The sequence below is a fragment of the Aethalodelphis obliquidens genome, unplaced genomic scaffold, assembly GCF_003676395.1.
Source record: "Aethalodelphis obliquidens isolate GAN/ISIS:26980383/991018 unplaced genomic scaffold, ASM367639v1 scaffold59, whole genome shotgun sequence".
Lineage (NCBI taxonomy): Eukaryota > Metazoa > Chordata > Mammalia > Artiodactyla > Delphinidae > Aethalodelphis > Aethalodelphis obliquidens.
In genome coordinates, this window is record NW_020838003.1 from 6812779 (window position 1) to 6829437 (window position 16659).

General features: G+C 35.4%; 1 protein-coding gene across 4 annotated transcripts in view; it reads left to right on the forward strand.

The window, feature by feature from the left end:
* Positions 1-16659, forward strand: part of BMP2K (BMP2 inducible kinase) — a 126292-nt gene that overhangs the window by 93877 nt on the left and 15756 nt on the right. For 3 of the 4 annotated variants that reach the window (XM_027087703.1, XM_027087706.1, XM_027087705.1), the window contains 5 exons: positions 1235-1419; positions 2849-2947; positions 3845-4029; positions 6480-6637; positions 13401-13511. In XM_027087703.1, coding sequence (XP_026943504.1) covers positions 1235-1419; positions 2849-2947; positions 3845-4029; positions 6480-6637; positions 13401-13511 — 738 coding nt within the window. The remainder of the gene's footprint in view (positions 1-1234; positions 1420-2848; positions 2948-3844; positions 4030-6479; positions 6638-13400; positions 13512-16659) is intronic. The other variant, XM_027087704.1, reaches the window with a different exon arrangement.

A 16659-nucleotide genomic window follows, 5' to 3' on the forward strand; every position in this document is an offset into this window, starting at 1 on the left:
TTCTCCCATTCTGAGGGTTGTCTTTTCTTCTTGTTTATGGTTTCCTTTGCTGTGCAAAAGTTTTTAAGTTTCATTAGGTCCATTTGTTTATTTTTGTTTTTATTTCCATTTCTCTAGGAGGTGGGTCAAAAAGGATTGTGCTGTGATTTATGTCATAGAGTGTTCTGCCTATGTTTTCCTCTAAGAGTTTGATAGTTTCTGGCCTTACATTTAGGTCTTGAATCCATTTTGAGTTTATTTTTGTGTATGGTGTTAGGGAGTGTTCTAATTTCATTCTTTTACATGTAGCTGTCCAGTTTTCCCAGCACCACTTATTGAAGAGACTGTCTTTTCTGCACTGTATATTCTTAAGGCCTGTGGAGGTTTGAAGACATTAACATTGATGAAAAAGAATCCTTCTCTCTCTCTTCTTGCACTCTCCGTCCTTTTCTCCCCTTAGGGTTAAAGAGTCATATTTGAATTTATGGTAACTTGTTGGAAGAGAATATAGAAATTATAGTATATTGAATTTCCTCTTTTTGAAGTTGTCTGTCTCATCCTTTTTCGGTTATTTCAAAAGTTTATTCATAGGATTTTCCTATGGTAAAATTTATAAAGCTTATAAAAAAATGCCTGTTTAGGAGACAGTGTTAGTAGATTCACTACAGCAGCATTTATTGAACATCTGTTATGTAAAAAGTTCTTTGGGGCACTAAAAGAAATAATAAATAAGTCTTCACCCCATCCTTCAGTTAGGAAATAACCATGTAAACAATTAATATGTGCAAGGCAAAAAGAAACTTTATAAACTGAGTGGAAGCACTAAAGGAAGGAAGAAGGAAGAGAGATTTGAGATAAACTTTAAAGGTAAGAAGAGTTGCAGTGGGTGGAAAGTGGCATTTTAGACAGAGAATCATGTCAGCAAAGATGCAGACTCGTGATGGTGCATGATACAGTTGAGAAATGTGGAGCATTTCAAATTGGCATGGTTGGTGTGTTCATGGAGAGATGAAGTGTGAAAGATTAAGTGTTTCTGAGATGTTGACTTGTTCACGAGTGGTAACTGACAAAATTAACTTTCATGGGTACTTTTATTATAGTAAATAATCCCTTTAGACTATACGCACATGGAAGTTTCTATAAGATGAGGATATGAATGCCTTGGTTAATGATTATTGGAATGCGTGTTTTGAAATGCAGCCATTTTATTGAAGTCATGAGTATGTTAATGTAAGTTTTCGGAAACCTCTTATAGGAGCGCTGAGACCTGGAAATGGCCCTGAGATTTTACTGGGTCAGGGGCCCACTCAGCAGCCTCCACAGCAGCATCGAGTACTTCAGCAGTTACAGCAGGGAGACTGGAGATTGCAGCAGCTTCATCTGCAGCATCGTCATCCTCAGCAGCAGCAGCAGCTACTTCAGGATGCTTATATGCAGCAGGTGATTCTTTCGTTACTTGAGATACAGAAGTACTGTTGTGGAATTCATGCCGCTCTTGAATAGCAGTGAATTCCCTTTTGTATCATGGGTACTTTGAACTGTAGATTGGAGTAAACATTTTGCTCAGTTTCCTGATTGTTAAAAGAATATGTAGTTTGGACTTCTGTAGTGGTGCAGTGGTTAAAAGTCAGCCTGCCAATGCAGGGGACACGGGTTCGAGTCCTGGTCCGGGAAGATCCCACATGCCAGGGAGCAACTAAGCCCGTGTGCCACAACTACTGAGCCCACATGCCACAGCTACTGAAGCCTGCATGCCTAGAGCTTACGCTCCACAACAAGAGAAGCCACTGCAGTGAGAAGCCTGAGCACCACAACGAAGAGCAGCCCCCACTCGACGCAGCTAGAGAAAGCCTTCTCACAGCAGTGAAGACCCAACGCAGCCAAAAATAAATAAATAAAAAATTAAAAAAAAAGAATATATATTTTATTTGCATTCTGTGAGATACTCAAGAATACTCCTTTTGTAATAGGTTGTATCGTGGCTTTTTGAAGCAAACGATGTTCACCCAGTCATTTGGCATTGCAAATAAGTACTGCAATTTATGATGAATATTATCTTTTTCAGGTTACATTTTGAGTTCATATATATAGCCTAATAATGTTATTGTTGGAAAGGTGATATTAAGACTTTCAGAAGTAATATTGTCTTGGGTTTTTGTTATTTTTTCTTTTTTTGCCTTTGTTGGGTGTGTGTGTGTGTGTGTGTGTGTGTGTGTGTGTGTGTGTGTGTGTGTGTAGGGTTGGCATTTACAGTTGGAAGGGACATAGAAAAATATGACCTGAAGTTCTAGTCTGTCCTTTGCCTCATCAGAACCTGCACATCTCTAGTTAGCACTAAACTATTTTAAATTTAATGACTGTCATCATCATCCTTCCATCATTTTCTGAACTATTTTTGAGCCAGTTTATATGTATGCTACTTCTCATGGGTGTACCCCGTCCTCTGGTCTTGACTGATAGACCCAGAGTGGAGGATAGTTAAATAGGGGTGCCATTGGATGGCCAGAAGATATCATTGAAGGGGAGACAGAGGATCTTGGGAATTTACTGTAATGGTTCCTGGACACAAGTCACTTCAGGGGTCTTCATTAGCTGGTAAACGTGTTTAGGTTTAGGTTTCTTCCAGACATCCTTAAACTGTGCTGGAGATGGTTTTAGTTGAATCTGTTATGTTTCATTGATAATTTTGAAACCAATTCCAATAAGCTGATTTAAGTTATAGTCACTTACTGACTATAGGTATCTTACATTAGTGTTTGGACTATTGAGTACCCAAGTCATTGTTATGGTAAGATCAATACCTAAAAAAAAAGGTTCTCGCACAAAAAAGGCACGAGTAATACTGATGAGTTTGTTTTTCCAATTGTAGTATCAACATGCAGTGCAACAGCAACAGATACTTCAACAACAGTTTTTAATGCATTCAGTATATCAGCCGCAACCTTCTGCATCACAGTATCCTACAATGGTAAGCGTTATGTAATTTCTAGAGATTTCTCTCTGAGTATACATTCCAGTGTTGGAATTCACAGTACGAATTGTATTATTCAGAATTTAATAATTCAGAATCAACTCCTTAGTTTATTAACATGTATTTTATCAAAGCCAGATATGTATTCTCAAGCAGCTTTACATTGGGCTGAACGTGGATCTGGCACATCTTATCTGATAGTATAAGGAGATGATTGGTTACCCAGGATCTCTTGTCATATGTCTCTCTCATTTGGCAAATGTCTGTTGAAGAAAAGAAAAGAAAAGAAACCCAAAGGAAAGTTGCATTTGCTTCAGAGAATAGTTTGACCTGTTTTTACAGCAACTGCTATACCAAGTGACTTTAAACTACCATATCATTTTTTATTAAACTATTTAAAGGAGAATTTTTGAATCCTGCCAGGTGACGCTAACTTTCCAGTTCCTTTTTTTTTTAATTGAGGTATAATTGACATAAGATTATATTCGTTTACCTGAAACTGTCTACCTGAGATAACGTAATATTTCGATATTTGGACATATTACAAAATGATCACCACAGTAAGTCCAGTTAAACAACTTCTTAAATAGATTTATTTCTGTTTTGGTTTTTTGGCCGCCAGGCATGTGGGATCTTAGTTCCCCCAGGGATCGAACCCGCTCTCCCTGCCCTGGAAGGCAAAGTCTTAACCACTGGACCACCAGGGGAGTCCTTTAGATTTATTTCACCTTGTAGTTTTCTAGTAGCGAGCCGCTCCTTCAGATAAAAATTGTTTTTCATGTTTCTGATTTTGTTGCCAGTGTGAAAAGGAAAGAGCATAGTAAATAGGGGCAATGCTAACAGTGCTTTAGTGACCTTGAGCATTGTTTTGTATAACGGCATTTTTTGTTTCAGATGCAGCAGTATCAGCAGGCTTTCTTGCAGCAGCAAATGCTAGCTCAACATCAGCAGTCTCAACAACAGGCATCACCAGAATATCTCACTTCCCCTCAAGAGTTCTCACCAGCCTTAGTGTCCTACACTTCATCACTTCCAGCTCAGGTTGGAACCATAATGGACTCCTCTTATAGTGCCAATAGGCAAGTATTTTTCCATTGAATACAAAGGAAATGATTGTGGCAGTGGGTGTTATCATGGAGTAGAGTCACTAAGTGGCTCCTGAATTAATTTAGAGCCCATCTTAGAGTTCCCTTTGTTCTCTTACTAGTCCTCTCTCCTGACCCCTTTGCATCTCCATCCTTCTTTCCATTTCCATCAGTTAATTCTGCTAACGGCTATTTGCAAATAAGGCTTAGCAACATCCAGCAGCATTTAAGGCTAAGAAAATTATTAGCTTATATGTTAAGACATTCTTTGTTTGACAAACTTAGTAGTTTAAAACGATGATAAACATTTATTATCTCACACACTTTCTTTGGATCAGGAATTTAGGAGTAGCTTACCTGTATGGTTATGACCAGGGAAGGGTCTCTCATGAGGTTACAGTTAAGATGTTGGCTGGGGCTGCAGTCCACTGAAGGCTTGCCTGGTACTGGTGGATCTGTTTGTAAGGTCACTCACATGGCTTTGGGCAGGAGGCCTCAGTTTTTTGTCACATGGATCTCTCTAAAAGGCTGCTTGAGTATTCTCTTTGGCAAAATCAAAGACTGTTTTGAACAAGGAATTGTTTATTCTGGTTTCTTTCAGAACACGTGGTCCAAAAGAGAGGGCAAGGAGGAACCTTTGATGCCTTTTATGATCTAGTCTCAGAAGTCACACGTTGGCACTTCCACCATATTTCATTTGTTATCTGAGTCACTAGATCTAGCCCACATTCAAGGGCAGGGGAATTTGGTTCCACCCTTTGAAGGGAGGAGTGTCAAAGAACTTGCAGACGTATTTTAACACGTGTTTGAAGTGTAGGTTAAGGTGACACCCTCCCTTGAGTTACAGTCTACGAAGAAGCATCCATAAATTCATTCCAGGAACAGGAGGAAGATGATTCAGATCGGGAATTCTAAAGTTGTAAAAGGATCATTGACAGGCAGGAGGGGCATGCCCATTTCTCTTTGAGTTTTAACCTCTCTTATCTGTGTTTCTAGAACTTGGAAAGTCCTTGAAGGTAGTTTTGGAATTAGAGATGGGATTCCTTCATACGGAGGCAGTTGATGCATTCCTAGAGTGGGTTCTAAACTGAATTACATTTATTATTAAGATACCTAAGTTATATTTACTAGAAAGACTATCTACTAGTTGGCCAATTCTAGCTTTCAGTGAGTGTTCAAACGTTCCATTCTTGGCTCAACTATACTGAAGGGGCTTGGGCTAGGGGATTAAATGGGCAACTTTTGCCCTTTCTTCCCTTTCAAGATCTGTGTGGTGGCAATGGAAGTGAGCTCCCAAGGGGAAGGTGAATTTAAGGGGATGAGTCAAGGCTTGCAAAATTGAGATACTTCTTTAGAAGCACATAGAGATTCTCCCTCCATTACCGGTGTTAGAAGGTCTGGATCTGAATTGTTAAATGAACTTGACAACTTTGTTATACTGCCTCGTGCCTATGCTGTATTTCCAGGCTGGGTTGAGGGAGAGGTACCCAGGTATTCTTAGGTTAAGAAGGCTTTAAACGCTCATCTTCTATTAAAAGCCAAGAGGCCTATTGGATAAATTTCATAGAACCAGTAGTCCTAGGCTCCAGACTATAGATTTTTTTGTTGTTGTTTGTTTGTTTGTTTTTGCGGTATGCGGGCCTCTCACTGTTGTGGCCTCTCCCGTTGCGGAGCACAGGCTCCGGACGCGCAGGCTCAGCGGCCATGGCTCACGGGCCCAGCCGCTCTGCGGCATGTGGGATCTTCCCGGACCGGGGCACGAACCCGTGTCCCCTGCATCTGCAGGCGGACTCTCAACCACTGCGCCACCAGGGAAGCCCCAGACTATAGATATTTTAAACACCACGAATAATTTATTATATAGAAAATAACCCTCCTCTAGTTTTAGGCAATTCATAAAGCAATTCTAGCAGCTCACCTTTTGTTGGTAGCTATGTAGAGAATAGAATGTCTTTGTCAAAAGGAAAATTATTGTGATGTCTCTCAGCATAACCAGGACATAAAATCACCTTATTCAGTAGTGATTTTAGAGTGATACTGTTTGATATGGGAACTGATTTTCACTTTAAGGTTTATTCACTATGATAAATAATAGTTAATATTTAATGAGTGCTTATTTATTTATTTATGTTCTCTCTGCTTTACATGTATTAAATCATTTAATCTTCCCAGTAACCCTATGAGGTGGATACTGCTACTCTTGTTTCACAGATAAGGAAGTTGAGACCTAGAGAAGTTAAGGAACTTGCCCAAGGGTACACAGCTAGTGACCTTTATGGAGGTGATTCAAATCCCATGTGGTCTCCTTTCCAATCCATGCCCTTACTGCCACCTCCATCATAATAAAATCATCTGCTTTTCCAAGTGTTTATAAAGTATGAACTAGGAAACTTTAAAATTTTCAATTATAATGTATTTTTTTCCTCTCTTAATTTTTACTCTAGGTCAGTTGCTGATAAAGAGGCAGTTGCAAATATTACAAATCAGAAGAACATCAGTAACCCACCTGATATGTCAGGGTGGAATCCTTTTGGAGAGGATAATTTCTCCAAGTTAACAGAAGAGGAACTGTTGGACAGAGAATTTGACCTTCTAAGATCAAGTAAGGGACACTTGAAGGCTTATTTTGCTTCACAGTAAAATAACAGCTCTATAATTATTCAGCAAGGCCAAAGACTGTTCTGGGATGGTAAAGAGAAAATTCTTTTTGTGCATTTGAGGGCAAAATTCAGGCCATCTTCTTTTACATATACTATCAAACTATATTGTGTGCTTTAGAAATCAATTGCTTGATAGTAGCTGTTAAACCCAAGATTGCTGATAATATGCTAATTCCGAGCACTTAAATACTGCATATCTTTGAATGTTAATTCAGAAATCTCCAAAAAATGGAAAATTAATGCTCAAATAAAAAGGGAGAGATTAGTATCTTGCCTTACTAATCATTTTGCAGCTCTGTTTTCTTGCACACTCAGTAGAAGATATTGTGGGTCTGAGATGCCCTTTGAAAGTGCCTGAAAGAAAACATGGCTACTACATTATGTTAATGTTTTGTAATGTCCCTTTAATGAGTGGTGACATAAACGGGCTGCCTTGTTGTCCTGGTATGGCAAAAGTGAAATAAATTCTTTTCCATTTTAAATCAGATATCTCAATGTTTTTACTTGCAGTCATTGCCTTATCTTAAACTACCTAATATATATGTCAAGTCTCGCTATACATATTTTAGAAGTTATTTTTTGGAAAAGGTATGTATGGAGTATTTTGGGGAGGTTGCAAAACAGTAGCAAAAAGCTCACTCCTGGAGCGTCTATAGATAATTGTCAGGTTTCTGAGTCTTGGGGGTGTGTGTGTGCATGTGTGTGTCCAGTGTGTTTCCCCATTTTGCATGTGAAAAGAGGGTCTTGATGGTCCCTAGGTATAGTTCCTAGTTTCTATTTTATTTTAGGTAACTGGCCTTATGAGAACATTAATTAGATGAAGTACTTTGTTCCAAATTGGTATATATTTTATATAAAGTTTGTAAATGCCCTGAATTCATGTAAGAATAGTTGTTTGGAATTTAAATTGGTATTTTACATATTGGTTATATGATTATGAAAAATTAAATTGATTAAATGCAGATATAAAAATGAGTTCTGAGCCTTTAATAAAGGTTTGTTGACTTTGGTAAAACCAATCTTACATTTTTTTTTTTATTAAAAAAATTTGTTTTAAACTACAACATTTTTGTTTGGCATTTTTCCTACAATTTATGTTGAGTGGTCCCCAGAGCAAGATATTTAAAAAAGGAAGTAAAATATCTCTTTCCTTTAGGGAGGTGATAGGGAGATACAGGGGGTAACCAATCATTGTAATTTACAGAATTATTTTTAAAGCAAAAGGGAAAATTAAGATATTCATTTTAATGTATTCTGACCAGGATAGTAACTAAGGTTTGCTAAATCAGTGTTTTCTACTCTTTGGGTGAACATTCCCCTCCCCACTGTTTTTAAAAAATAAATCAATTTATGGAATGGGTAAAGTATTCACATTTTTTTGTGCCTTATAAAAATGTTATTCTAAGCTCCCTAGAATTTGTAGTGACACCCAAGTGTTAGTTACTTTGCATAGGCAAGAATGGCATACAAATATTCATGTATACCTAACTTCATAAAAATTGGATTTAGCATGTAAAACTCTTAACCAGCTATTTGCTTTCAAACTTTAAGGTCTGATTACATGTGTAATTTGTGTATGTGTTTGTATACACATGTGTATGCCAAGGGAGTTCAGACTTCATTGCAGCATTAGATATGGAAAGATACTAAGTTCCAGATGTCAGTGCAGGAGGAACTTTATCTGGAGGTCAGACATGGAGCAACTCAGCCATTCAGGAAACTGCCTAGATGGTCCCCGAGCTATTGAAATCACTGTCACAAGGACAGTGTACTGAAATTGGCACATAGCACCAGAAAACGTGAATTCTGATACCTGGCCAAGTCATTTAACTAGGTTTACCTCTGTAAAGTCACCTAACTGCTGTTTCACTTACTTATTTATAAACTGGGTATAATGATGCTTACTTCATAGGGTTGTCAAGAAGATTAAATAATGTCTTTAAAGAGTCTGGGCACTCCATAAATGTCACCTCTGCTTTTCTCACCTTCTGTATAAGTCTTTGGGCTCTGACTCCTGAGGTTATTGCTCTATAACCAGCATTTAAAAATTATATCTAAACTGTCAGGTTTCTCAGCTGGCAATTAAAAAAACCAAATAGAAGGGGCTTTGTGGGCAAACACATCAACAGCAGAAGTGATGTATGACAGCATGGAAAGAGATGGAAAAATGTCTGGTTTTCCCTTAATAATTGATAGTTATAGTAATGGGGTTCAAAAAAGCTGAAATGTCTTTAATAAAGTTTATAAAGAAATCAATAAAGTATAGAATATAGTTTAGAAAGATTTCCTCCCAGATTTGACTTTATTGTAATATTGAGTCATCTTAGCACCCGTTCCACTCACAACCAATAAGGTATCTAATATTTGATCTACTTGATAAGGGTTTAAATTACACCGATGGGCAAAAGACCTCTTCTAGAACCTTAAGAGTTTCAGTAGACTAACGGTGTAATGAAAATTGATTGTTGGTCATTACTGGTTGGTTCCTCTGTCCCTATCAACTTTTTCCAAAATGAATAAATTATCAGTGTGTTTGGAATATCAAATTTATCTTTTTTCTCAGCACAGATATTTATCAACAATTTTTCAAAGTCCTTTCTGAGGTTTTTTATATTTGGCTTATGAAAGCTTTCCAGAGAGAAGCTGAATACTTTTATGTATGGTCCTTAAAAATATAGGCATTGCCCATGTAATGATTGTTCAGAATAAAACATTGCCATTTGAGGTTTTAGTTTTTAAATGGTATGTGGTTATTTATTAAAAAAAAAAGCAAAAAGATGTGCTGTCTAGGAAATATTTTACTTGTGTGTATTTTCCAGAAGGTAATTTAAAAATTATATTTTGAAATACTAAAATTCCAAGATACCAGTAACTGGTGATAAAAAAACCGGTTTTTTAGTGATCTTTAAGAGAACAGTTGAATCCAGCTGGCAAAGGGATTTAACATATAAAATATAAATCAAATTCTTCTTGCTTTTGCTTTCAGTGTAACAATATTTATGGTTTGGAATTTTTTACCTGTTCCTATTTAAGACTAAAACATTAAATCGAAATTAAGCGTTATTAATAAAGCTAGTCTCAGTATTTTTTACAGTTTAAGCTTGTATTTTTCATGGTCTTTTGTATCAAAGCATCCAGATTAGTACGTAAACTTCAGAAATCTAATTGTCATAATATTTAATACATTAAACACGAATTAGAATACAGGTTTTTGCATTGGGAAAATTTTTAAGTTGCATTTGTTTGAATAGTTGTGTAGCTCTACATGTTAATTAAAAGTAATACTTGATGGAATATTGTTTTCTTGTTGATAGTGGATTTATTGTTTATTTCTGTTTAAAATTGCATCAAAATAACTAAAAGGAAGAAACTAAAGACTGTGGCTGCTTTGCATATTCTACTGAATGTGTTGGGTGTTTTTTTCTGAAGCCACAGTATGAAATAGATATAAACATCTGTATATATAGTTACTGTAAAACAGTAACTCTCACCATTTTAAGCTGATTCAGACCTATCACTGTTCCTTTAGGGCAGAATAACAGAACTTTTCAGGTATATTAGAACAGTGTCAGAAGTATCAGATGAAGACTGTACTTTTAAACCTTATTCTTTAACCTTTTGGCTATTCAAGCCATTATCCATATAAGCTGCTGAATTAACTTTTTAGAGTATATTAATTTTCTGATGATAGTATGAAATACAGTTTGATTTTAGGATTTTAAAATCCTGTATTTTTGCCATCTGTATCCATTATAATTCTTGAAAAGATACTGTCTTTATTCAGCACACAATTCTTTTGGGAAGGCAGGAAGAGGTAAGTTTCTTATATTGGACAAATCAAGCTCAAGTTTTGCTCTAATGAAAAGAAAACCAGTTCTTTGAAAATGGAGCTTAAATACATTTTAGGGGTGACTATGTATTTGAAACTCTACATACCATTTTGTTAGTTTTTATTTATAGGTAATTGATAATTAAAAAAAATAATATGTATGTTTATCTTTTATTTTGTGCCCTGGGACCCAGATTATCATGTAAACTTTAGAAATCTAAATGTTTTTTAAAAAATCTTCCATGGAAGAATTGATCCTGTGTTTTTTGGAACGAGAGCATGATTCATTTTATAGTGAGTTTATTCTGCTTCCTGTTGTGAAATAATTGGATAAATGAACTTTGTATGGAACAGTATCTTCATATTTTAACTCATGGGGACCCCATGTATAAAAAATATTTGTTTACCCCTACATGATAGTATTTGTACTCTTGTCATAACTACATGGTGCTGTTTATACATTTACCATGAATTTACCATAGATAGATGGAGATAATACATCACTGCGTGAGGATTCAAAGAACTTTAGTGGTAACTTTGCATGTTTATATGCTGGGAACCATTGGAACAGTAGTGGTTTATAAACCTGGAGAATACGTTAATATGTAGATTCCCAAGCTTCTACTCAGATAATCTGATTCATTAGGTCTGTGATAGGACCCAGGTTTTATACAGGAGTATAAATACATTTTATACGGGAGTCCTGGCAATTATGATGCAGATGGTTTAGGAAGGAAATCTGGTCCTGATTTTGACCTAAGTACCTATAAACTATATACTTACATGCAAATATATATATATATATAAGTATAATTTTATCAGGGCCTGATAAAATTGGTAACCCACAGGTATCCTCTGTGATTCAGTGAATCTTAGGCCTCTCCTTAAAGTTTGATTGTGGCTTCCCACCACAATAAATTAAAGACACCCTTGGTTATATAAGGTGTTCTCCAGCCTTATTTTTTCAGAAAGTTGCTATGAAAGTAACTTGTTTACAAGAAAATATGTTGGACAAGAAAATATGAAAAAGCTTTTTTTCATAGTACAATCAGCATTTGTTACTGATTTCCTGAATTAAGTATGCAGTGAACACCTTGAAAAAGAACATCTAAAATAAATTTTCATTGTTATCCATTTCTGTATTGGATTTGAAAATAACCTCTTAAGTTTTGGAAATTTTATTTGTGCATAAATCAGTTGTCAGATGTGTTGCCTTAAAATATTAACTAGTGCTTCAAACAAAATTTTAAGTAAAAATTTAAACAACCTAAAATTTCGTGTGGATATTGCAGAATTAGTTTTAGCCATAAAAGCTCATAAATGTATCATAAAGGTGTTTAAAGAATCAGTTGTCCATAGCAATAATTGAGTATTTTCAGGATATTGTAGACTCTAGGGCCTTGCCTTCTCAAGCTTGTGCTCCCTGGACCAGCAGTGTCATGTCATCTGGAAGCCTGTTGAACTGCAGAATTTCAGGATCCATTGCAGAACCATCCAGTCAGAATCTGCATTTTAACAACTCCCAGGTGATTAGAATGCACATTAAATTTGAGAAGCACTGTCCTAGGAGATTGCTGCTTTAACTTGGGGCTTTTTGTTTCACTCTGCAGTTACGAGTCATTTTTAAAGAATTCTAATTCTATTTGGATTCTCCCTCCCCATCCTGCCATCCCTTAGGACTCAAATGAAACTAGCATAGTTTACCCGTAGAATTCCTTAAACATGAAAAGTATAGTCCTGGGAATGTTTAAAATATCTGTAAGGGCAAAATGGGTCCCTAATAGCATATATTTGATTACCAAGAATCAGAGGATAGGCATTTTATAAAAATCCAGAAGTTCTCAACTGATAAAGTGCCTGCGATGTGCAGAGTTTAAGAGCAGGGAAAAATAATCACTACTAGGGAATTAGGATATATTAAATCTTCTTCAGACATACCAGACCTGCTCCCACCCTCGAGCCTTTGCTCTAGCGCTTCCTCTGCCTGTTGTGTTCTTCCCCAGGTATCTACTCCTGCCTCCTTGGAGTCTTTTCTCACCTGGTACCTGCTAGAATCACTCTATTTCACTCTGTTTATTACTGCAACCTGTGTCTGCACCCTTAATTCCTTTTACCCTGCTCTACATTTTTCTCTCTAGCTTTAACAGTCTCTATTTCTCATGCTTGTTGCTTATCAGTCATTTTTCCATGCCAGCATATAAACTCCATGAGGGCAGGAGTCCTCGTTTTGTTTGCTATTGCATGCCCATTGTCTAGAACAGTGCCTGGCACATGCTAGATGCTCAACTATTTGTTGAATGAAAAAATGAATTCTGTTGTTAAGACTTTTAATTTAGTAGAGAAATGTCTATATCTTTGCATTTGTATGTATGAGAATGGTTTAACCAAGTAATATGAGAAATGAACAATAACATAAAATGAAGTAACATATAGTGAATTACTTTTTATTGCTATTGAGAAATAGGATTTACCTATTTTATGAATGAATGACCATTTGCAATATTTTTTCCATATGTGCTTTCAGAGAAAGTTTGCCAAATATGTCTCTGTTTAATAATCTGGGTTTAACTTCAGATCCAATATGTCACAAGTTAAAGACAACTGGTATTTAAACAAACCAAATTAAGTTATTAGGTTAATTGTATTTAGTGAAATCTAGCACTGTGATTACATTGTTAAACTTGCCTTTGTAGCAACAAATATGTATTAAACTCAGGACTACCCACTAATACTTAAACAGATGAACTTTGAATCTCATATTTTTCAAGAAGGCTTTGTTTAATTTTCACTTTTATTTATACTGTATGCCACTTTTAAATTTAAAGATCGTTTTGTTTTTATATTATTTTTTGTTTTGTTTCATCTTATTTTTGCAGACAGGCTCGAGGAGAGAGCATCCTCAGATAAGAATGTAGAGCCACTTTCTGCTCCACATAACCATCCTCCAGAAGATCCTTTTGGTTCTGTTCCTTTCATTTCTCACTCAGGCAAGTTACATATGTAACATCATGACTATCAATAAAAAATACACACAAGAACAATAAGAGTAACAAGGGCAAAAACCCTTATTATAAAGCCAAAGTAGGAATCAGGTTTTAGTTACAGCAAATAGAACAGAAAATTATTTTAACCTTTAGCCATCCTAGTTTTCCTAATGTTCTTTCCATTGGGTTATTCAATTTGTGCCTTTTGCAAACACAGAAAAATGCTGATTTGCGTAGTAGAACCATAACTGGTTCTGTCTACCTCGACTGTTGGATAGTATTGAAAAATTTCATGCATGAAAATATCTCTCACTTTTATATACTTAAAATACATTTATAGACATTTTTATTCTTAGCTTTTGCTTAAAAATCCTGTTTTCCTAGTTTATACATGCTCTCTTGTAGCTGTGTTTAAAAAGTATTAGTGACTTTGTTACAACTTGTGACAAAGTACCTATTTTCTTCTTACTCCTTGCTTTGATTTCAATCCAGAATTTAATTATTCACCATTTAAGAATATTTGTGATAATATTTTCAAAGTAATTACCTAGTTAATGCTGTCGAAGATACTAGGATGGAATAGGATCCCACTTTGGCATAAATGGATTTTTGAGTTTGTATAGTTAGAGTGGAAAAACTGAGTTTAATCTTAGAAAAGGGAAATGCATTGGAAGAAATTATGCTTTACTAGAAGGTAAAGGTTTTGTTTAATATATTCAAGGTAATTGTCAGCTATGTTCTTTGGTTCTGTTTCATTTATTTCTCACTCAGGCAAGTAAAATATGTGACATCATCACTACCATTTAAAAGAACTTCATACAAGAGAGAACAATAACAAAAGAAAAGCATTGTGAATGTAAAGCCAAAATAAGAAATAGGTGTTCAGGATTTCTGATAATACACTGAAGCAATGTTATAGCCTTTCAACATTCAGATTTGGTTATCCAGAACAGTACAGTAACTAAGAGTGTTTCTATATACTTTGATGTTCCATATTTTTACTCTTTGCCGTTTATTGAATAAGCAATCCATATTTTTGTCACTTTCTGTTAGCTTCCTTCAGATTATCTTTTTCATGAATGATATGAAATCATTAACTGGGGAAGACAATTTAGTGTGTCAGTTTACTTAATATGTATAGATGCACTCCCTCACACCCCCAGTACCCTAGGTCAAAAACTGTTACTGTTTTTTTGTTTTTTTTTAAAATAATAGCTCAAATGGTCTTTATAAATTCTCAAGAACATGGTACTCACTGACTTCAGATAGTGATCTGTTTGTGGCAGAAAGCAGTTTCAGTACTAGCTCTTTTTCATACTCTAGAAGGAATTACATAATCCCCTTCAGGTTTGTACATATCTATGCAACTTCTTGTCTGTTCTTTAATAGCTTCTGAAAGAACCCTGGGGAAATGAATAGGAGAATCAGGAGCTAGAGTAAGCCTCAGTGATTTGCCCTTTCCTTGGGCACCCTTATTTTGGGGTTGGTCTAGGATTTCTGTAGTTAGAAATAATGCTCACAGATTTGAGCTTGATTGCTGCTGTTGCTATTTTGTTTTTCTTTTTTCCTTTGGGTATTTAACTTCTCTATTAGATTTTAAGCTTGCTGAGGGTTGAAAACATGAATTTTCTGTCTTTGAATCCTTCCCGGTAGCCAACCCAGTAAGTACCTATTAATATTAATTGGCTGTATGAAAAAATTATGACTATTCCTAAAAATTCATACTCCTTGGTGTTAGGACAATGACCATTAAAAATTCCCTTTGATATAAATGCTACTGCTCCAAAAAATATTTTTAGATTTAGTGTTAATAAGAACATTGGAATAGTTTGGTTATGAAAAATTGAGTACATAGACTAGAATAAAGGAGGGAATGGTCATAAGAGAAATGTGCCTCCAGAGAGAAGGCAGTCACTTTGCTATATTAGCTTTGTTAATTTATTTTTACCAGATTCAAAATACATAATCAAAATTTAAAAATCTGAAAATAACTTACTGCCACTGACCTATTCATCATCAAGATTAGAAATACTTTGTTATAAATAATTTTTAGGTAACAGTAAAGTATTTGAAGGCATTCATTTTCCTCTAAGAGTAAAATAATTGAATCTCTGAAGCAAAAACTTTCCTCATAAGCTTTATGAAGAAATTGGAAAAAGAAAAAGGAATTCTACCCATTGAAAATATATTCCACGTGGCACTGTGAGCATCTGGAGATCTATAGGACTAGGACAGAAGAAAGGCAAGAAACTACTTCTAAGTATTGTGTGTGTGCAATACAGGGTGATATGTATATGTGATAAGCCATCTTACTTGAATCTGAGAGTTGACAATTCTGGCACAATTTAATTTTAGGTAAACCATATAGAGAGTGCTAGTTGAGAATAAAATGAATTCAGTCATGAGGCAGAATGCTATAAGAATTGTAGTGGCAAAGTGAATTTAAGAGACACACTGTCTTAAATCTAGTGTTCCTTACACTGGTTTTATTAGGAATTGTGTTCTTTTTATTTGGAAAGAAAAATTGCTGTTAAAACTTTTAATCTTAACTTTGAAATTATAATGAATTAGTTTTTACTTTGCTTTTCTTCAGTTTATCATAATTTTATAAAATTATTTTTAAGCTACATTTTTAAGTTAAAATAACATGTGTATCTACTTTAAAAAGTTGGATTTAACAAGGTTTATAATGAAAAACAGTCACTTCTCTGCTTGCTCCCTCCCTATACCCTTTCCCTGTTCAGACTCCCTGGAGATAATTTTTCACTTCTGGCATTGTAATATGTCATGCTTATTCTTCTATTTCTTACTTTTTGTTTCAATTTTAGATGATGTGTATAGACTTCGTGTTTTGGAAAATGATGATTTAGATTAATTACACTGTTAGCACCCAGCCCCAATCACATGCACGTGTCCTTTCGCTAATTTCCAGTACAGTTTTGACACTGTTGTTGGTTGTCCATGTTGTTCAATGTGTACATTTTATGCGTATGTAAGTATTTGTCACTGAGGTCCAGCATACCATTTTTACATTTCCTTCTATAAGGTTTTATTTTTCCTGGAGTTAATTATAATGATGTTTATAAAAATGACTGTGTTTTGTTCCCTGGTTTTTTCTGTACCCTGTCATTGATTCATCTCCATTTGGAAA